Raw genomic sequence first — 22,581 nt, 5'->3', positions numbered from 1 at the left:
GTTTCAGCTCTTTTAGTCAAGCCCTCCCGTAGTCCTTTGTAAACTAATCCCTCAGTTTTACCTGTAGTATTAAACAATCTCACATTATTTTTTTTCACTCTATCTACACTGGCAAAATTAAGGCCCCAAGCACTTGGCCTCCCATGAGGACAATTGAAGCCATTAGGTACTGCCCGGCTAGCCCATGAAGCAATTTTACATTAATTTCAGAGACTCAACTACATATGATTTGATTCTGCTACTGATACTATTATGGTAATGAGTGAAATTGCCTTTTGCTGGCTCACCATCTTTTCAGAATAAAGGAGAGTTTTGAAGTTCAGTGCCCTAAGTGCAAAGGTAAGCTCACTCAAAATTCAGCACACAGCGTGCCCAATTATCTGACCCGTGGGCAGTGTCTTGAGCCAGTTTCGCTGCTACAGAGCCTAGCTGCCGTGGTATCCCATGGACAAAAGTAGGAAGAAAAGGAGGAGGGGGGAAGGGGAGGGGGAGAAGGAAAAGGAGGAGGGGGAGGAGGAGGAAGGTCACTGTCAGTCAGGGACACTCGAAAGCTCTAAGTTCATTCCATTCTCACCTTGGATTCCACAACCAACCATTCTCCCATTAGCTCCAGCATTACACCACACCAAAATGTTCAACTGAATTACCACAGACCCTTCAGTTATTGAATATCTGTTTGCTTTTCCAAACAAGCCCTGAACTCTGCCCAAGGAAAGCTCCTTAAAACGTTGTTGCTTTGCGTTTGTCGGCAGCTGTCTCTTCTGTTAAGAGAAACCTGTGGCCTCCGGGACACACCATCTCCTGATAGCAACAAAACCTCGAGAGACCCACTCAGAGCACAAGAGAAAGTAGAAACCGTAAGAACAGGTAAGTAAATAATCAAATACTCTTAAACCTCCCTATAAGAATTCATGCACATCTGGGATCATTGAGGTGGCTCAACCTATTAAGGGTACTCACGGCCAATGTTGACTGGCTACCTTAGTTCAGCCCCTGGGTCCCACACAGTTAAGGCAATAACCAATCCCAAATGTGGGCCATGGCATATGCGCACGCGCACACACACACACACACACACACACACACACACACACACACACACACAAATATTTAAAGGACTTATGCAAAGGGACAAGATTCACAATAGTGTTTAGAATGACATTTTTATAGTTTTTTTATTTTGTTGCATTTCACTTTACTTACTGGGTTGTTTGCTTGCTTGATTTTTGTTGTTGTTTTGTTTTTGCTTTTTTTTAAAAAAATTTATTTACTTATTATATATACAGTGTTCTGTCTGTATGCCTGCAGGCCAGAAGAGGGCACCAGATCTCATTACAGATGGTTGCTGGGAATTGAACTCAGGACCTCTGGAAGAGCAGTCAGTGCTCTTAACCTCTGAGCCATCTCTCCAGCCCTAGAATGACATTTTTATAGTTCATTCCAGAATTAGTCCAATTCAAGGTGGATCTCAAGTCCCTTCCACTGCTGTATTTAGCAACTGTCATCACATAGCATGAGAGTGACGAAAGTCCTGACCACATTCTCTGGGGGCAGAGTCTGGAGACGTCAGTTTAGGAAGGAACCACGGGTTTCGGAAACGTGGGTCCACCTTAAACTAGACCAACCTCACTCCTCCTCAGGACCCACGTCCTATTCTCCCTGCAAGCTCCGGTGAAGAGAGTAGAGGCAGCTGTGGATTCCAAGAAGGCAGCGGAGGCTTGTTAACTTGGTATAACCTAGAATCATCCGCACAAAGGGTGTGCCCAGATCCAATTAGCCTATGGCCATGTCTGTGAGGAATTGTATTCATTGTTAGTAGATGGAGGAGGGCCCAGCCCACTGTGGGGTCATGGTTCAGAGTTGTACAAGAAAGCTGACTAAACTGGACATGTTAATCCCAGCCAGCACTCAGGAGACAAAGACAGGGGGATCTCTGTGAGATTGAGGCCAGCCTATTCTACAGAGTGAGTTCAGGACAGTTGGGAGAAAGATGGGCTACGACCTGAGGCCCAGCCTCCAGTTTCCAAGATTCAAGTCACTGGGTGTGTATTCCTTATCACCTAACTCAGGTTTGTTGAGACAGTGCAGTAGTTTGAATGTAATTGGTCCCCAGAAGCTCATAGGATACTATTCGGAGGTGTGACTTTGTTGGAGTAAGTGTGGCCTTGTTGGAGGAAGTGTCACTGTGGGGGTAGACTTTGAGGTCTCATATGCTCAAGCCACTTCCAGTGTCACAGCCCTCTTCCTGCTGCCTGCTGATCAAGATGTAGGTAGAACTCTCAGCTCCTTCACCAGCATCATGCCTGTCTGCATGCCGCCGTGTCCCCGGCCATGATGATAATGGACTAAACCTCTAAAACTGGAAGCCACCCAATTAAATCTTTTCCTGTATAAGAGTTGCTGTGGCCATGGTATGTCTGTTCCCAGCAATAGAAACCCTAAGACAGATAGCAAGGTGTGGGTATGTTCTGTTAGGCAAGTGTGGAAGCCTCCTCTGTCTAACGCCAATTCACCAAGCTCTCAGACACCTGAGCTGAAGCAAGTCAACACCATGACAGAAATGGCTCTGCCAAAACCTCATCCAGAAATAAATGAAGGTTGACACGGTAGGAAGAATTCCTGTACACCCTTCCTTCTGCCTCCCTTTGGGTTGATCTTGCTGGGAAGTTCTGATCACCTCCTCTGTGTCTTTTTTCTTCTCTTGTTACCATGATAAAATCCCTGACAAAAGCAACTTTTATAAAGAGGGGCTGGGGAGATGCTCAGCAGTCAGACCATTGCCATTCTTGCAGAGGCCTCATGTTGGGATCCTATGATCCACATGTCAACTCTCAGTCATCTGTAACTCCAGCTACAGGAGATCTGACACTTCCCTCTGGTCTCTGTAGGCCCCAGGCATGTGTGCGGTGCACATACATGAATACAGGCAAATAATGCTGCACATAAAATAAAAATAAATGGAGAAGGAGGAGGAGGAGGAGGAGGAGAAGGAGAAGAAGAAGAAGAAGAAGAAGAAGAAGAAGAAGAAGAAGAAGAAGAAGAAGAAGAAGAAGAAGAAGAAGAAGAAGAAAGAAGGGGTATAAGATGACAATAATGATGGTTTATTTTATCTCACTGTTCAAAGTACAGTCCATCATGGGTGGGGTGGGGTAAGGCAGCAGGAAGTTGAAGTTGCATCCATAAGAAAAAGAGGGAATGAATGAATGCTTACAAGCTTACTAGTGCTTAGTTCACGTTCTCCATTTTATATATTCTAGAATCCCTGCCCAGGGAACGGCCCTGCCCACAATGAAGAAAATTCTTTTTTTTTTTTTTTTTTTTTTTTGGTTTTTTCGAGGCAGGGTTCTCTGTGGCTTTGGAGGCTGTCCTGGAACTAGCTATTGTAGATGAGGCTGGTCTCGAACTCACAGAGATCCGCCTGCCTCTGCCTCCCAAGTGCTGGGATTAAAGGCGTGAGCCACCAACGCCCAGCAAAGATGATTCTTTTCACATCAATTAACCACAACAATCCCCCACAGGTTTGCCCAGAGGCCAACCTAACTAGGTAACTCCCACAGGTATCCCTGGAGACCTGTCCCCTAGGTGATTCTAGATCCTGGCAAGGTGACAACACAAACATCCTACAAAGCCTTCCCAGGTAAACAGGCAAGGAATGAACTCCCCAAGCTGTCTATATACAGCACATCTCAGTTAACTGGAATCCACAGTTCCCTCATTTCTGCTGTAATACTCAATGCCCAGGCCAACCTTCAGTCCTCCATGGGGGTGGGGGGAACATAATGGAGAAGAACAACTCTTTTCATGGCAGCCAGAAGGTGGAACAGTAAAGAATGCCTACGTTAGTGTGCTTTCCCTTAGTTCATGTTTATTCTATAAAGCCCTCCCCCCTTCCCCCCCCCCGCCCCCGACACCTGTAGGGTGGTTCCACAGTCATTCAAGGCAGGTTTTCTCCCCCTTAGTTGGTCCTCTCTGAAAGACCTTCAGAGGCCCACTGAGGAGTGTACTGTAGTAATCACCAGGCATCTCAAATTCCAATCAAGCTTATATTCAGGATAAACCATCACAAGCTCAAATCTACCCCTTGTCACCCAAAAGGCATCTCTGTCTGTGTTCCATAAAACTCTACAGAAGGTTTATGTTCATCTACTACTGCAAAATGCATTTATTCCATCTTCAAGGGTCCCCACAATCCTAGCAGCTGTTCTAACCACCTACATAATAAATATTCCATCACAAAGAAGTATTTTAATTTATTCTTAGGAGTGATTCCTGAAAAAGAAATGGCTGTGTGTGTGGAGGGAGGTCCTCTTTCCCCTTCAACCTTTTGGACACCATGCTGAAAGGGGGAAGAGGCACATGGGGTGACAGAAAGGGGGAAGAGGCACATGGGGTGACAGAAAGCTTTAGCAACACATGAGCACAAACGGGGACAGCCCTCCGGGAGACAGATTTCAGTGAATCAGCTCAATTTTATCCCAGAGTATAAGGAATATACAGGATTGGGTGGGAAGCCTGGGGACAAACCCTAATTTGCATTAAGTGGTATGCTCCTATCACAAGGTTTAGTACGTGGCAGTAGACTCCTATAACAGAGTCCCTAGCACAGGTCTTCTCAGCAGGGATCTATGCCAAGGGTCAAGAGAAAACTGAATCAGACATCTGGTTTAGAGACAGCTTTTAGATAAGGTCAGTCTTCCAGGTCCAGGGACATTCTCCAGATAAGGACAGGTAGAGAGCAGGAAGCCTTGCTAGGGAGAGAGTTCCACTTTGCTGAGCTAATGAAGTCAGCTGCTAGGCCACCTCTGACCTTCCAGCAATGTCTTCCAACATGGCTGTGTCAAAAGTAACAAGCATTTTAAGGATTTGGAAGCCTAACTCAAATAAAAGCAACACCAACTTACACTTCACCAATAAACTGAGATTCACCACATGAAGGGTGTACTTTTTTTTTTATTCTCTCATATAGTACCTCAGGACTGAAGCTTCCCCTCTCCCCTCTTCCCAAGCCTCTCTGCCCGCATCGCCACTCCGCCCTCCCTCCCCTACCTATCCCTCCTCTGTCTTCCTTCAGAAAAGAGCCTGCCTCTCAGGGACATCAACCAAACAAGGCATAACAAAGTTACAATAAGACCAAGCACACACCATCACATCAAGGTCTGATGAGGCTAGCCAGTAGGGGGGAAAGAGTCCCACAAGTAGGCAAAAGAGTCAGAGACAGCCCCTGCTCACAGTTAGGAATCCCACAAGAACACCAAACTACTCAGCCATAACATACATGCACAGGACCTAGGTTAGACCTCTCCAGGCTCTCTGATCTCTGTGAGCCGCCATGAGTCCCAGTCAGTTGATTCTGTGAGTTATGTTTTCATGGTGTCCCTGATAAAGGGTCACTACTTAATCAGCAGCTTTTCATTATTTCTGTAGCCCTTTCAAAATGTCATTTTCCAGGGCTAGGGCAAGGTCTGCAAACGGGTAAAATGATTGCTACACAAATATGTGGGAACTGAGTTCAAACCTGTAGAACCTCCATAAAGCTGGATACAGTGGCAAGTGTCTGTAGTTCCCAGCATTCCTGCAGGAAAATGTGAAACAGGGAAAGGAACCCTATAGCCAGCTAGCTTGGTTTACACAACTATAAAACAACAGAGAGACTGACCCTGTCTCAAAGTGTAAAAGGACGACAAAAATCTAAGGTTGTCCTCTGACCTCCACAAATATGCCAGGACACATGCAAATACACACACACACACACACACACACACACACACACACACACATCTTTAAAAAGATGTCTGTAATCAAGTCTTTGTCCGTTGAAGAACAACTCTCAGTAATCCTTTTTCAAGGATTGGATACATAAAAATACAAACTATCATACCAACTTCACTGCATTTATAGCCTTTACACTAACGTTACAAGACACAAGCAGATTGGTCTTGACCAAGGGACACACAGAGACTGACTTCAACCCCACACACTCATCTGATCCTTAAACCCATGATTTTACCCTGGGATCTACAAATCATTTGTACTACTGTGCATATCTGGGATGTTACCAAAATACTCAAAAATATACATTAAGGTAGCACTTTAAAAATATATTCTTCTTGAACCTTCCATAAGTCCTCTGTTATACCTTCTGTACTCAAAATCCCTGGCCCACACTATTTTTTGTCTACACCATCTCCTGAATTCCACAAAGGAAGTACAATCAGTCCATGTAGCTACCAAGTGTTAAATCCTGAAGCCAAGCCTATACCAAGCATAACTCAAGGCAGCATTATTTAATCCTGGGGTGAGCTTTATGATGCTGATGGTGTTATCCACATTGCAACTAAAGAAAACAAGGTTCCAAGAGGACAGGGAGCCCGCTCCTCCCTCCATCAACTCTAACTCCCCCATGTTCATTCTACATCAGCCACCAAGGCCCTTCATCCATTAAATCAACTTCCTCTGAACCTTCAGTCTAAATTAAGTTCTTGTGCTATTTCCTCACATAGTATCAACTTTTATCCTCTATGTCATGACTACTGTGGCTATTGTTTATCTGAATGGGACTATTTATACGACATCCATTTGCCCCAAGAGACTATTAGGCGAGAGAATATCTGTTTTGTTCACTGCTGTTTTTTTCAGTGACTAGCTATCAGCAATTGTGTGGGGGATGAAAAAATGAGTGAATGAATGAATGAGTGATCCATCAAAATGAAAACCAAGACTGCTTGACTCCAGAGTCCATATTCTTTTTTAATATTTTATTTATTGTGTATACAGTCTTCTGCCCACATGCCAGTGGAGGGCACAAGATCTCATTCAAGGTGGTTGCTGGGAATTGAACTCAGGACCTCTGGAAGAACAGTCAGTGCTCTTAACCGCTGAGCCATCTCTCCAGCCCCCAGAGTCCATATTCTTAACTGTTAACATTACTATCCTATATCTATTTGGTCAAAATTTTAAAATAATCTCTTTTCATAAATTGAATTTTTACCTAACTCCCAATGTTACTATTCGCTAGCCTGACTATTGTATTGACGGCTTGCATTCTATATGTAGTGTTGAGGGCAAGGAATTCATTTAACTTTAATTCATAAATCTCTTTCCAGCTACTGTCTACAAGATGAGTTTTTTTTTTTTCCTGTAAGTTCAGAAATGGACAGGTTGGATCAGGTCAATTTAGAAGTGTATATTTTACCTGAATGTAAAGTTCCAGAGAGCTAAGGAAAATTCAGTCCATATTAATGAGATAATTTCTCACCTGCACTCAGGTAAGTCACAGAAAAATTAATTGACTTCACCATCTAGCAGTGTGTCTGCATTTAAATTGGATCTCTCTGCCGTAGGAGGCATTAGGTGCTGGCACCACTGTCAGCATTGATAATGACCACATATTGGGAGCACTGTCACTTAACTGGCATGGAGGCAGTAGGAAGGTAAGGTTGCCGACTGAACCCTCAGAAGCCAGAGTCAAGGACTGAAGCCAACACTGAAGTCCACTCCACTGGAGCCAAGAGGAAAGAGTTGAGGTCACGAGGTCATGAAGTGTCGTTGTGATTTTTTTTTTACCCTTTTGGCTTTTTGAGGGGCCCACCACCCAGCTCCAAATAACTCACACACAAAGGCATATTCTTATACACCTTAGCTTGGCTTGTTTCTTGCCAGCTTTTCTTAACTTAAATTATCTTTGACCTCCGGGCATTTATCTTTCTCTATTCCTGTATACTTTTTCATGGCTGGCCCCTGAAGCCCTCCTCTTTCCTTTCTCAATCCCCCATCCTTTTGTCTCCTAGGTTTCTCTTCATATTTATTCTCTCTGCCTGCTAGCCCCGCCTGTTCCTCTCTCCTGCCTCACTATTGGCCGTTCAGCTCTTTATTAGACCACCAGGTGTTTTAGACAGGCAAAGCAACACAGCTTCACAGAGTTAAACAAATGCAACATAAACAAAAGCAACACACCTTAAAATAATATTCCCCAACAATGAAGAGGGCCCCCCTAATCCTCAGTCCCATGCCAATATATTCAAGATCTCTTCACCATCACCATAAGGGAGAAAGAGAAAGCAATGGGGTGTGGTTCCTTGCACAGGGAGAGAGGTATATTTCTACTCTGGTTAACATCTCCTAATGGAGACATGACCAAAAGTTTCATTTTCCCCACCTAAATGACATTGTCTCTGAAGTGTATGCTCACTGCATTTGTCCAGGCTGTACGTTAGCCCTTGCCACAGACAGATGCATCATCTAACACCTAAAGAAAACCTGGGTGAGCTGGGCGTTGGTGGCGCACGCCTTTAATCCCAGCACTTGGGAGGCAGAGGCAGGTGGATCTCTCTGAGTTCGAGGCCATCCTGGTCTACAAAGTGAGTTCCAGGAGAGCCTCCAAAACAATACAGAGAAACCCTGTCTCGAAAAAAACCAAAAAAAGAAAAAGAAAAAGAAAACCCGGGTGAACAAAAAGGGTCAGAGCAGCCCTGCAGGCGAGAGCACCAGGAATCTACTCCTCTAAGAAAACAGCTTCTCCAAGATCCAACTTAACGGACTATGCTTAAAGGCTACAGGAAGCCCCTTATACGAGGAACGATTCTGCAGTTTATAATGCTGTGCACAATGCTACCAAAGGCCTTTGCCCTGAATCGGATCCGCTGGGCGTAAGACCTGAGTCCATGTGTGAGAGTTCTCATTTCAGCTAAGTCTGTCTGTCAGTCTACTCGGAGTTCCCGTAACAAAATATCAGAGCCTGGGACAACCAAAAACATTTCTTGTTCACAGTTCAGAAGGCTGGGAAGCCTGACACTAATGTTTTCTCAGTGAGAACAGTCTCCCTAGGTCACAGGACTCCTATGCCGGTGTTCTCATACGATGAAGACAGGGCTCAGTTGTCTTCAGGCCTCCCTTCATCCACCCCAAACTCCGGCCTATGAAAACCCCAGGCCATAGGGTTTGCTGCGGCGTGTTTATCCCTGGGCACCCTAATATGGACTCGTGCATGGACACTCGCCATGCTTGCCATCTCCCATGTCACTCAGCACCGCTTAATTGTTACTTAATTAAACGATAAGTGCCATCGCCAGAACCAGTACTTCATCCTCGCTAACCACATGTGCTGACTGGCACGTATTGGTGAGGTTTTTTGTTATCGTTTTTTGAACTCTGAATACTTTAGACTCGGTCAACGATTAGGAGACCATTTGGCTATGTTTGATTTACCTCTTCGTGTGTAAATTATGATTCCAGTTGCTGAATCATTTTTGAGCAATTTTCACACACACAAAAAAAAATTGCCCAAGTCCTCCAACACACATTTTCCCAAGAACATACCTCTTCACGCAATCGCCAATGTCAAGACATTTAACAAGGCTGTAGAATTATTCACCAATTACCCCAGTAATGTTCCCCCAAAGCAACAGCGAGCACATGACAGGTGGTTGTCAAGTAGCTGTTTCTCAGCCTGTCTTTGTCTTTCAAGTCATCAGTAATGGGATAAACGGTCATGAACAACTTGTGTGCTACAATGAGAGGAACGTAATGCCTCCACAGAACTGTCAGTCGTGGAGAGACATTGCACATCCAGAAGCTGAGAACCACCAGTTAGCAAACCGCCCTTGTTTCTGATGTTGCTAAACAACAACTTTTGCTCTTGGCATTGTTGCTGAGGTTACAACATGCTGACCTTCCTAGGCCAAAGGCCAGGCCTCCTGAAAACAGTCTGTTGTTGTTTGTTTGCTTTTGTTCGCAGTTTCGTGTTTTGTTGTTGTTATTTTGTGGGTTTTTTATTTTAATACAGAGTCTCACCAAGAAGAACAAGCTGGCCTCGAATCACAGCAATCCCCCTGCTTCAGCCTCCCAAATTCTTGGATTTCTGGCTGAAAATCAGGAATGTCTGGCTCAAACTACTTTTAAACAAATAATCATTTCCTTCCCATCAACAGGCCTGCGGCTTCTAGGCACGCTCCTTCCAGGTTACCCAGGACTCGGCCCAGCATTCCATCTCCTCCCCTCCTCGCGGTAGCAAAGCTGGTCTTGCTCTACACCCTATGAACCGCCATCTTCTGACCCTGTCTGATTTTCTTCTCAGAGCCTTTATGGCTCTCTAATACTGCTCTCTATTGCTTAGCTCTTTAGTAAACTCCTTTGTCTTACTCATCTACGACTTTTATGAGACTGGGACTTTAAGACAGGCCCTACCGTTGCAGCAGGAAGGGACTCTTGTGTCTTTGCTGTGTCACAGTGTGACTGAGACTGTGGCTCTGTGACTGACTAGTCCAACAACTCACTAGCAAAACCTGTGGTTCCTACTTCTTCATAAGTTCTCATTTTTTAATTCAAACATTTAGGCTCAACATCAAAACTTCCTATCAGAAATCCTACCATTCGCAGCTTTGAGTCCAATTCAAAGAGATTTACAGAGATAACCCTAATTACCATTGGATTTTAAGACTCTTGCCTTTGGCATTGACACTGGGTTTACAATATGTTGACCTTCATCTGCCAAAAGCCACATTTCTGAAAATGAATATCTATGGGGAAGGCTTGAGAAGAAAAATATAAAGGAAAACTCAATGAGAAGGAAATCATTTGGGTTACTCAGAAATATAAAGTAGGTATGTATTTTGTGAACTAATAACCTCCCTACTATCCTACAGAGATATTTATTTATTCCATTTGATAATTTTATAAGCACCCTTTAGTTATTCAAGCAATATATATCTTGATACCTAAACTGTAGCCACCAGCAGGGCTGGCTTATCAGTAACTGAAAGAGAGAGGTATCCTAGTCCATTTCAGCAATGCCTTTGAACTTCCCTACCCCTGGATCAAAACTGTCAACAAACCAGTTTCAAAGGAGAAAACAAACTACAAGCAAAACAAAGAAAGCATGAAACCTTGAGCAGAAAAAAAAAGGCATAAATAATTCCTTGTGTAACCCATATTACTCCCTTGTACAGTTTTTTTTAAGCAAGTTGTCCTTGAGCAGGGAAAAAGGAAAATTCATCAACTTAATTCAAGTACAAACCAAGAAGCATTCACTACTGTTGGAAACACATCCACATTCTATTTGCTGAAACTAAGTAAAGAAGATCTCTTTAAAGCATGTTGTGAAAAAGAAACGAATATCACTTTGGTGTTCAAAAAGTCCTACCCATTTTTTGAAGATGTTATCTCACACTACATTCTGAAACCAGGTGGTTGGAGAATAGGTGCCAAAAGAAGATGAATGTTATAATAAAAATCTCAAAGTCAGACGTGTAAATGAACAGACCTGTCATCATTTATTCATTTATCTCTTGGCTGTTTTACTCTGACATGACTTAGAATTTTGGAAATGTTGCAGAACTTGAACAAAGACTTTCTGATCAAAGACAACTATCTCCCCAGCCTCCCTGCAAACAGCTTGTTGCACATTTATGGAAGCTATGAACTCAGATTGTAACGGTATTCCTGCTCTGCTGACCTTGTTCCAGCTCTGCCAGGGTTTGCAGTAATGGCCTTTCCTGACCAGTAGCCAATGCAGGCTCCCATATTAACATCTGGTTTCCACGCCCCCTCAGATTTCCCTCAGGGCCAGGATTTTGTAGAATTCTCCTAAAGTTGGGTTATCTAACGTTCTCAAATGATTTGATAGCTTTCCTTTGTTCATAACAGCATGAAGATCTCATCTCATTCAGTCCCTACCAATGAAGTACTTCTAGGTCTAATTATTTCATAGTCTAAAGATACACACACACACACTCACACACACACACACTCACACACACACACACACACACTCACACATACACACACACACACTCACACAATGTTCAGTTTCAAAAGAAAGGACATGTGCTACCTCACATGGGTTTGTCTGTTCATCCTAACAGATCTACCTGGTTTTTTTCTTGTATTTGGGGGCTATACTATTTCCTGAATATACATTTAGAACTGTTACAATTTCCTGGTGAATGAAATCTTTTTCCTTTTAAGATAGTAATCTTTATCATCACTTCAAGTGACATTTTTGCCACAACATATTCAGTCGTTTGGCTCCTTATGTGCCGGGTCCTCTATACCAGCAACCAGCTCTGCTAACCACTGAGCCATCTCTCCAGGCCCTACAACGCACACAGGAAAGAGACCTGCTCCATTTCCCAATAGAAGCTCCTACTGGGGTCATAATTTCCATTCAGAGTCTCTAAATGTGTGAAAACAGCAAAGTTGCAAAGTGGCCCCAACAAGAAATCAAAACTCCTTTTACTAAATCCCTGCTTTACAGCTGTTGAAGATTGTTGCCAGTACCCCATCCTTGGGTAGCAAATGCAGGGGACCCATGCTTCTACCAAGCTGTTTAAGAACTCTCCAAAAGCATGGCGCTCCCCTCTCTGCCTGAGAAGCTACATCGCCCACAGCTCTCACATTTTTTAGGTGTGTGACGCTCTCCCAGTTGGGGATTTGAGTCTGGTAAATTAAACTGAGAAAATCTTGGCATGGAATCGGCCTCCCGGAAGTGACAAGGGAGAAGCAGCATCCCTTCCATGGCTCCAATTCCCTTAACCACGAGCTCTAGCTTTCTAGGAAAAGCAAAAGTGCATTTCTTTTTCTAGCTTCAGCCTCACCCTTGGGTCCTCAAGAAATGGATTGCTGAGGTGGCGGCAGAGCTACTGGTTGAAACATCAGTGGCAGAGCAGTAGGGACACTAACGGTTAATTTTAATTAGTATCACAGCAGACACCCTGTGACGTGCCCTTCATACATGAACTGTGAAATCCCCAAAAGATACTGTGTGATATTATGATCCACGTGTGTGGTAGGTCGCCCGCCCTACCCTCCACCCCCACCTCCGCCCCCCCCACCCCTACCGCCCCACCCCCACACCAGCTTCCATATTTGAACACATGGTCGCCTGTTGATAGCACTGTTTGGGGAGGCTTTGGAACCCGTAGGAAGTGGAGCCTTGCTGGAAGAAGCATGTCACTGGGGTGGGCTTTGAGAATTTACAGCACAACCTCACTTCCGGTTTGCTCTTTCTGCTTTTCTCTGTGTCTGTTTGAAGATGTGATCTATCATCTCCTGGCTCCAGCTGCTTGCTGCCATGCTTCCCGCTCAATATGGACTCTCACTCTGGAACCAAAAGCCCAAATCAATTCCTTCTTCCATAAGCCATTTTTGGTCGTGATATTTAATCACAGAAAAAAAAAAAAAGCTAACTAGTGCATCATATTTCTGGTGAGAACATTCAAGTTCTAACATCCTGAAGAATTTTAACCAAAATATTCTGAAGAAGTAGAATACTCGGGATTTCTTGAACCCCGCTTTTGTTCCAAACCTGGGTCCCCACTATCAGAAAGGGGCCTCCTATCCATGCTTTGTATTTTAATCCATTTTGCAGTGCAGCACAGCAGGAAATGCATAAAATTTTCAGAAGACAGTTAAGTCTTAGTTGCATCTTTTGTCACCTGAGCAACCCAACTATCTAATTCAAAACGTCCTGTCTTTATTATCTACCTAAGATTATCTTAGATGAAATATTTTATAAACTCGAATTCTAACTGTAATAAATGCTGGCTTTTTTGTTTCCACCCTTCTCAATAAAGTCTATTTCTTCCAAGCCAGCTCAAATCCCAGGTAGAGCAAAAGTTTTCCTTTATGTAGATCAGGGCTTATCCTAAAAGACAATTTCACAATTATGATGATTATGATCATTAAACAAATGTTTTTATGCATAAGAATGTGTTGCCAAGTATATGTGTGTGTGTGTGTGTGTGCAAATCTGGTGCCCACGGAGGCCAGTAGAGGGTGGTGAGTCCAATAGAACTAGAGTGACAGATGGTTGTGAGCCAGCATGTCAACGTAAGGTCAACACATGCTATAAACCACTGAGCCATCATCCCACCACCTACAATTGTTTACTTATCACAGAGGGGAATCGTACAATGGAAGCATCCGCTAGATTGTTGGGATTGTTGGGAACATCAGTAATAACAGCCATACTGATATACACATCTCCTGAAGTAATGTACCAAGACGCAGAATATCCTAAGTAGTCCCCTACCAATAATCAGCTCTTAGGAAGTCACAGCTGCAGAAATCTGAGGAGCTGGTTCAAATTTAAAGACATTAAACATATTGTGTGTGGTGTGTGTGAGGGTAATATCTTACACTTGGGATAACAGTGAAAATCTAGCAGATAATATACATTAGATAATATTATTATAATCATTGCACTTCAGTGAATTTCCTTATTCTTACAAGAATATACTTGGGATTAGGATCTGTGGTTGACTTTGAATGGTCTCACTAAAAATATATTCATAACAAGAGTATCACCTATATGATTCAACCATCTTAATTCTCAGAGAACAGACACTACGTTAAGATAAAATGTATTACCAAATATGAAGTTGTCAGAAGAAAAATTAGATGTATTTGCATATTGGTTCCCCACAGCATGGGAAGAGTTGGAGAAACTTAAAAGGGGGTGATAGTCAGGTTGCTAAATAACTGAATTCTGGTAGCATGTTGGAAAATCCAAGCCATGTTTTTAATCCAATTTTGCCCAAAGGATGTATATAGTGGGTATGTCCTGAGGGCAACTCCTAGGTTAGATTTATTCCAAAAGCAGTACACACACACACACACACACACACACACACACACACACACACACACACACACACACAATCCCGGAGGAGAAGCCCAGGCAGGTCTAGAACTTTCCCATTCCTGTGTGGAAGTGCGACACCTCTAAGTCCTAGGAGTAGTGAGCAAATAGCTCCAACCGACACTGTTTGGGGACCTGTTAGGAGCCTGTAGGCTGGAGGACCTTGAGGGGCCCAGAGCTAATCACACCACCTGCAGGTTAGAAGAAAGCTGCTCCAAATGGAAAATTCGGTTCAGTGAAGCAATCCCTTTGTTCCCTGGGGATAGGGAGGGGGGAAGAACCACGGGGAAAAGTCACTGGGTGGAATTCAGTCAATTTCAGTGGCCAGAGAGGCAGCGTGGCACCACCTGCCATTCCTGATCACTGCCCCAGTGGGAACTGAGCTGCCTCAATCCCACCCAGGACACTGAGCAAACAGCAGGCTCCCGTGCCCCTCCCAGAAAACAGCAGCCGAGACTCTACCTCGGGCGGTGAGGCGTCGCTGGGGCGCTCCAGGCTCCCGGAGCCCGAGGTGCTGCTGTGGCTCATGTTGGCTGGTACCCCCGAGATGCTGCTGGGACCCAAGAAGCCTGAGTGCTGCAGTGCACGGAGCCAGGGACACCGGTGCGTCTCCGTGCGTCTCCAGTCTCCTGAGGCAACAAGTAAACAAGAACAGGAGGCGGCGCCTGTGGCCAAAGCCTCCTCCAGACCTGCAGGCCACAAGGCAATTATCCCTTAGGGATCTGTCCTCCCAGCGGAGGAGGGACACGTTGGGACAGAGATCTTTAAGGGGGAAGGGGGCACATTACCACCTCGAGCCCAATTCCAGTTCTTAAGCAGTGCTGGAGACTGAATCTGAGCCCTCATGCATGTTAGGCAAATACTCAGACAACTGAACCATGCGTCCAACCAACCCTTTCAAATAGTTTCTCTCTCTCTCTCTCTCTCTCTCTCTCTCTCTCTCTCTCTCTCTCTCTCTCTCTCTGCGTCTCTGTGTCTCTCTCCCTCTCTGTCTCTCTCTCCCTCCCTCCCTCCCTCCCTCCCTCTCTCTCTCTCTCCCCCCTCTGCGTCTCTGTGTCTCTCTCCCTCTCTGTCTCTCTCTCCCTCCCTCCCTCCCTCCCTCCCTCCCTCTCTCTCTCTCTCCCCCCTCTGCGTCTCTGTGTCTCTCTCCCTCTCTCTCCCTCCCTCCCTCCCTCCCCCCCCCCTCTCTCTCTGTGCATGAACTTTCTTTGGTCCCGCCCTCTTTTCACAACCCAGCCTAGAAGCACAGCTGTAGCAACGCTGAGCTGGTAACCTCTGTCTTCTTGCAACATAACCTATACGGCCTTTCACCACCAGCTCCAAGTGATCCCACGAGATTTGGGAGTGGATATTAGAATAATCCGTTTTCAAAATAAGCAAACCATCACAGGGGGATGAAATAAAAGCCAAGGACACACAGCTGCCAAATGGAAGACTGAAGACATCCCAGACCAGAAAATTAGGTTGATGGAGGAGCTTGTGTTAGTTAGGGGCCCTGAAAGTGAGCCCCACACTCAGTTTGAAAGCCCTGGGGGTGCATGTGCTGCTGGAAACACACATGAAATCCAGGCTGAGGCTGCTTTTCTTTTCTTTCTTTCTTTCTTTCTTTCTTTCTTTCTTTCTTTCTTTCTTTCTTTTTTTCCAAGACAGGGTTTCTCTGTATTGTTTTGGAGCTTTTCTTACATCCCATCCAGTCATTCTAGATGTATCCATTGCTGTCTCTCAGGGTTTCTTGACCTTGACAGTGGTTATTGTTTAACTTTCTGAGGTTTTGTGCAAGTATACATTGTATGCTAAGCATAGTTCCTCTCATACCACCCCCACTACCTTTTCTGCGCCCTCATGAGTCCCCTTTGCCCCACTGACAGTTTTATTCCTACTTGTATACCATGTACATACACATAAATACATACACATAAAATCTAGGAACTGCAAACAAGAAAAAATTTGTCCTCCTAAAGGCTGGCTTAATTCATTTGATTGTGGTTATCTTCAGTTGCATTCATTTTCTGACAATTTTCTTCATGACTGAAAAAAAATCCGTGTGTGTGTGTGTGTGTGTGTGTGTGTGTGAACATATATATATATGTATATGTATATATATATATATATTCTTTATCCAGCCCTCTGTTATTGGATACCTAGGTTGGTTCCATAATTTAAGTACCATGAATAGTACTGCAAAAACAACCTGCACTATGTTAACTGACACATTAGAGTCATGCATATTCATAGGGTACCTTATAGTGCTTGACACTGGCTTGTAGCATTACAGTAATGTAGCCATATATCCAATCTAATCATTACAGTAATATAGTCATATATCTGATCTAAGCTCATGTCAGTACTCTCACTTGAAGCCACATTCACTTTTGTTTTGTTTTGTTTCGAGACAGGGTTTCTTTGTGTAGCTCTGTGGACCAGACTAGCCTTGAACTCACAGAGATCTGAGTGCCTCTGCCTCCTGAGTGCGGGGATTAAAGGCATGCGCCACCACCACCAGGTCACACGCGTTTTTAAATTTCTTTGGTGAAATCTATGCTTTTGGAATCTCCTGTTTACAGAGGGATTCATAGGAAACATAGCTTCCAGTGAGTTTTTTCATCACAGTGGAATCGCTGTGGGTTTATTTGTCAATGAACTGACATGATGCAAGGAACTTCACAACAGATGAAGATGTGAGGCGTCTGGAAGAACCAGCCTGGAAAAAGTCCCCTCTCCAATAACTCTATATCCTAGTGCAGAATCCCACTTGCTAAAGTCTATTTCTGGTCACTCTGGTTGACCTCAGATTTTTTTTTTCTCATGAAAACAGGAGACCTCAGCTTTCACTGTTCTCAAGACTCATTGTGAAGCAATCTGTCTTCACATGAAGGCTTAGAACTCTAATGGCAATGGACACAGGAAAAGTATTGCCTTTGATCTTTCTGGGGTGGTAAGTCATGAAGCCAGTGGTTCCTGATGCCTCCATTCCATCACAAGATTTGCCGTGGTCATGGTGTCTCCTCGCAGCAGTAGAAACCCTAACTAAGACAGTCCCTAACTGAGCTTCTCTTCCTCCCTGCTTTGTCTGCTGTCTCCTTAGGTCCCACTAGGATCCCTGATGGAATCTAATGATGTCTAGGCAGTTGGGCAGTTGAGTCCAGAGGCTTGGATTATGGAGGGGGCTACACTGTAGACCACTGGGCCTCTGGTGTTACAGCACATCAGAGCTGGGCTTTGGAGCATTCCATTATGATGTCAGTTTTAGCAAAAGAAAGAATACAATGAATAAAGCTTGCTCCCATCTAGTCTTATTGCAAAGCTCCATGAGTGGGAGCAACCCCATGGATAAGTAACACACCATGGTCCATAATACCCAAGTGTACTCTTGTGTTCTCCTTTACAATGACAGCAGAGGCATAAGTTGCCAGATGTGCGACCTTGTACACTCCATAAAGCTATTTTTATGGAAGAGAGACACTCCTAATTAGGGCCCAGGATGAGTTTGTACTGTGTTGTCCAGGAGTTCTGAAGCTGGTATGCTTGGGAAGAGCAGTATCATGACTACTAAACTTCAAGAAAGCAGCAAGATGTGATGTTTTGATTGCATTCTGAAAATAAGGTTTGTTTTGAATCAGAAGATGGAGCTAGCCACTAGTTGGCCAAAATTAACCATAGAGGTTTTGGAGGACTGGGGAGGTGGTAAGATGGGGCTTAGACAGGATCTCGGCCTTCTTTTGAGGAAGGAATGGAAGAGGTCCGAAGTCAATGGTGGTGTCTCCCCTACTTCTCTGATTCCTGACTCCTGATTTTGTATTGATGATAATTAGATAAACCTTCAAGGCAGTGGGACAGCAGTGGGCAGATAGAGGAGGACTGGGGTGGCAAGGAGGCCCAGGGAGAGGACCGCCCCAGACAAGGTGAGCGCTGACTCAACAGAGGGTGGGGGAGTGGTGGGGATCACGTTTAACTGAGCTCACTGGGCACAGGGGATCCTAGTGGGACCTAGGAGACAGCAGACAAAGCAGAGAAGAGAAGCTCAGCTAGGGACTGTCTTAGTGCAAGCAGACAAAGCAGAGAAGCTCAGCTAGGGACTGTCTTAGTTAGGGTTTCTGTTGCTGTGAGGGGACGCCATGACCACAGTGAATCTAATAAATGAAAACACTTAACTGGGGCTGGCTTACAGTTTCAGATGTTTTAGTCCACTATCATCATGGAGGGAAATAGGGGGGCACTTGGACAGACATGGTGCTCAAGAGGTAGCTGAGAGTTCTGCCACAATAATTGTAAAAAAAAATTATTGGAGGATTAATTCACATATTTGCAGGACTTCTTATGAGTTCTAAGGAATTAGGCAAAAGGGCTGGAGTGGTGTTTGAGTAGATAAGAGAGTTTGCTGCTCTTTCAGAGGACCTAGGGTCAATTCCTGGCACTCACACACGGTGACTCACAACCCCTTCTAATTCCAGTTCCAGGGGATATGATGCCCTCTTCTGAGCACCATGAACACTGCACATGCATGGCATCTATACATACAGACACAGACACAGACACACACACACACACACACACTTATAAATGAAATAAAATTTAAAAAATAACTAATTTTAGGTAGGCCAAATATTGCGTTAAAACATAATTAACTTCTAGATGTATTTGCACTGGATTATTTTGGTATTGATTTAAAACCAGAATCCAAGCTGGGAAGATGATTCATCAGATAAAAAGCATTTGCCATGTCAGCCTGAGGGTTGGACCTCCAAAACCCATGAGAAAGCTCCACATAGTGGTAAATGACCTATGATAAGATGGGAGGTGGACGCCGGGCGTTGGTAGCGCACGCCTTTAGTTCCAGCACTCGGGAGGCAGAGGCAGGCGGATCTCTGTGAGTTCGAGGCCAGCCTGGTCCACAGAGCGAGTGCCAGGACAGCCTCCAAAACTACAACAGAGAAACCCTGTCTCGAAAAACCAAAAAAAAAAAAAAAAAAAAAAAAAAGATGGGAGGTGGAGACAGAATTCCTCAGAAGCTTGTGGACTAGTTAGCCTGCAGTTTACAGCATAGCAGTCACCAGGAAAGGAGACCCTTCCTCAGACACAGTAGAACCCTCATTACACACACACATGCACATAAACAAAAATAAACAGTCGTAAAAATTAATACCATGGGCAAAAGTTTCAGGAAATCATCTAAGAGATTATACAATTCTCTGAATTGGTAATGTGCTTGCTTTTCAAGCTTTGAGGGCTTCAACTTGATCCCCAGAACCCATATAAAACAAAGATGGATATCATGATACTCAATTGCAATCCCAGTTCTGGGGAGGCAGAGATAGGCAGGTCTCAGGGGCTGGTCCAACCAGTATAGCCTAATGGGTAAATTCTAGGTCAATGAGGGAAAAAGAAGATCTTATCAGCTGTCATCTGTCCTAATATACACAAACACAAACACGTACACACATGGACCCAACATATACCCAGAACTGTATGCAGGTTAGATTTGGCCCAAATGCCATGCTTCCAAACTGCTCTGCTGTGTGGGAGTTGGGGACAGTCTCTGCAAATACCATGGCTAGCAGAGTGTCAATCTGGGAAGATAAGAAGGAAATTCATTTCGACACGACTCAGGAGTTGATATTGGTTCAAACTTTAAAGAGTCTGACCCCAAGTAGTTTCTTTAAGCACAGCACAACTTGTAAAAACATTTCCTGTTAATTAACTCAATTCCATGTGTACAACACAGCTTAGAACATGACTGCTCTGGGACTGGAGAGATGACTCCAGAGGTTAAATGCACTGACTGCTCTTCCAGAGGTCCTGAGTTCAATTCCCAGCAACCACATGGTGGCTCATAACCAGCTATAATGAGATTTGGTGCCTTCTTTGGGCCTGCGGGCATACATGCAGGCAGAATGCTGTATACATAATAAATAATATTTTAGTTGTTGTTTGGTTTTTCAAGATAGAGTCTCTCTCTGTAGCTTTGGAGCTGATCCTGGCACTCTGTATTCCAGGCTGGCCTCAAACTCACAGAGATCATCCTGCCTTTGCCTCCCAAGTGCTGGGATTAAAGGCATGAGCCACCAACGCCCAGCAAATAATAAATCTTAAAAGAAAAGACATGACTACTCAAAACTCTTGTAAAGTACAAGTGACATCATCCACGAAGATAGGTTCTCCAGATTAACTAAGAAAACAGACTCAAGATAAACACGATAATGAAAAGGAACTGGGGTAGCAGATATGGTCTGGCCTTACAAACAGCACAAAGGTCACCAGGCTATTGATCACGTCTGATCCCAGCTTTGTGAGAGGAAAACAGGTTATACATTTCTCCCTTTGAAGAGACAACCTTGTGTACTTAACATTCCTGATTTCCTTAGTGCTTATCTGAGAGCACAAGGACCTACATGCCTCCTGCAGTCTAGAACAAAATTTGAGATATAGATACATTTCTTTTGATTTATTTTGTTTTCATTTTGAGACAAGGTCTTACCATGTATCCTTGGTTTGCCTGGAACTCACTGCATTGACGAGGCTGCCCTCAGACTTGGAGTAATCCTCTTACTTCATTGCAAAAATTACAGGTGTGTGCCGTTACACCCAGCCTTAAATTTTCATCCAGAGTCCATGTAAATAGATTACACAGTTAATCATTGCATAGGAAGTATTCAGAGACAAAAATATCCCCTAGGTGACAAGGGAATGACTAGCATTTGGGAAGCACTGTAGAAGAAAATAGTGGATTTCCTACTAGCATTGAGGGAACACCTAAGGTTGGTGGTCAAGGTTTTAAAATGAAGCCAGTGGTCTCTATTGTATGATTTTTCTCCTCTGTTCCAATTTTTTGAGAAAATGGAACACATTTCCCTTCAACCAAGGTCAAGATTATACCAGTAAGATCAAGAGAAGAGCAGAGAACTTATTGTATTTGCAAGGGAGTCGTCATAATAATGGATGTGGAATTTGAGTGGGAGAGTGAAGGAAGCAGAGGTGGAAGAAAAATGGGAGCATGAGAGAGTTAAAGAGTAATAATGAAAGTATAGGCTCGATGAATGGAAGATGCGAAGAGGTCATAAGCCGGCAGCCATGGGCTATTCTTGTAAATAATTGAGAAGATGGTGGGTGCTGAGTGGAGTGAGATGTTTGAAACCAGAGATGGTACAGCTCCTGGGCTAGGCTGTAACCATGGAAACAGGTAACCGAGTTAAAAAAAATGGGCGGGGGAGGATCATTGCTCCCAAAGCAGGTAATCAAAGAACTAAATGGCCAAGCTGTTGGACAGGTCACCCAGTTGGATGTTGATGTCACCAAGACTGATGATAGAGAAAGACAGCCAGGAGCAAAAGTCTTCAATAGATATGTCACTGAGAAATCGAGACCAGTCTATGGAGTTGGCAGATTTTTTTTCCCAGACAAAAACCTAGCTCTTCTTCTTGATGGCTAAAAATAATAGATGGCTCAATGAAAATGATGAGGAATAAAGCATTCTCTTGACTTTAAGTTGGCAATCAGCAATTAACTCTTCATTGAAGTCAGATTATTAATGAGATCAAGATCTTTTCATATATATGAAAAATTCCCCTAAAGTCAAAGATATTTTATCATTCAAAAATATGGAAAGCCCTTTTTATCCCTAGGCTTGGAGGTCCTCAAATCACCAGAGTGAACACATCCATGAGCCAGGCTGTCTGGGTTCAAATTCTGATATTGCTATTGCGTAGTCTTGTGATTGTGGACAAATTCTTTCATCTCTTTGAGCCTACTTTGCTATCTGTGTTATAGAGGTACTAATGACACTTAATCTGTGAAGTTGATATAAAGATGATGTTATTTAACATGTGCAAGGCACCTAGCATGCAGAATTTGGGATAAAGTTAATAAGTGTTAGCTGTTAGCATTATTGTCCTATAACAGAGTAGAGAATTCTCCCAATAAGGACTGGAAAAGTCCTCTTATTCTACTGG

General features: G+C 43.9%; 1 protein-coding gene across 4 annotated transcripts in view; it reads right to left on the bottom strand.

The window, feature by feature from the left end:
• Positions 1-15,557, bottom strand: part of Ccdc170 (coiled-coil domain containing 170) — a 74,643-nt gene extending 59,086 nt beyond the window's left edge. For all 4 annotated transcript variants that reach the window (XM_013126764.3, XM_013126769.3, XM_013126770.3 and 1 more), the window contains exon 1: positions 15,098-15,557. In XM_013126764.3, coding sequence (XP_012982218.1) covers positions 15,098-15,163 — 66 coding nt within the window. In that variant the 5' untranslated portion in view covers positions 15,164-15,557. The remainder of the gene's footprint in view (positions 1-15,097) is intronic.
• Between the last annotated feature and the right edge of the window lie 7,024 nt (positions 15,558-22,581).

Source organism: Mesocricetus auratus, unplaced genomic scaffold (genome assembly GCF_017639785.1).
Source record: "Mesocricetus auratus isolate SY011 unplaced genomic scaffold, BCM_Maur_2.0 Super-Scaffold_100018, whole genome shotgun sequence".
NCBI classification, from domain to species: Eukaryota; Metazoa; Chordata; class Mammalia; order Rodentia; family Cricetidae; genus Mesocricetus; species Mesocricetus auratus.
This window is presented reverse-complemented; position numbering and strand designations above follow the sequence as displayed.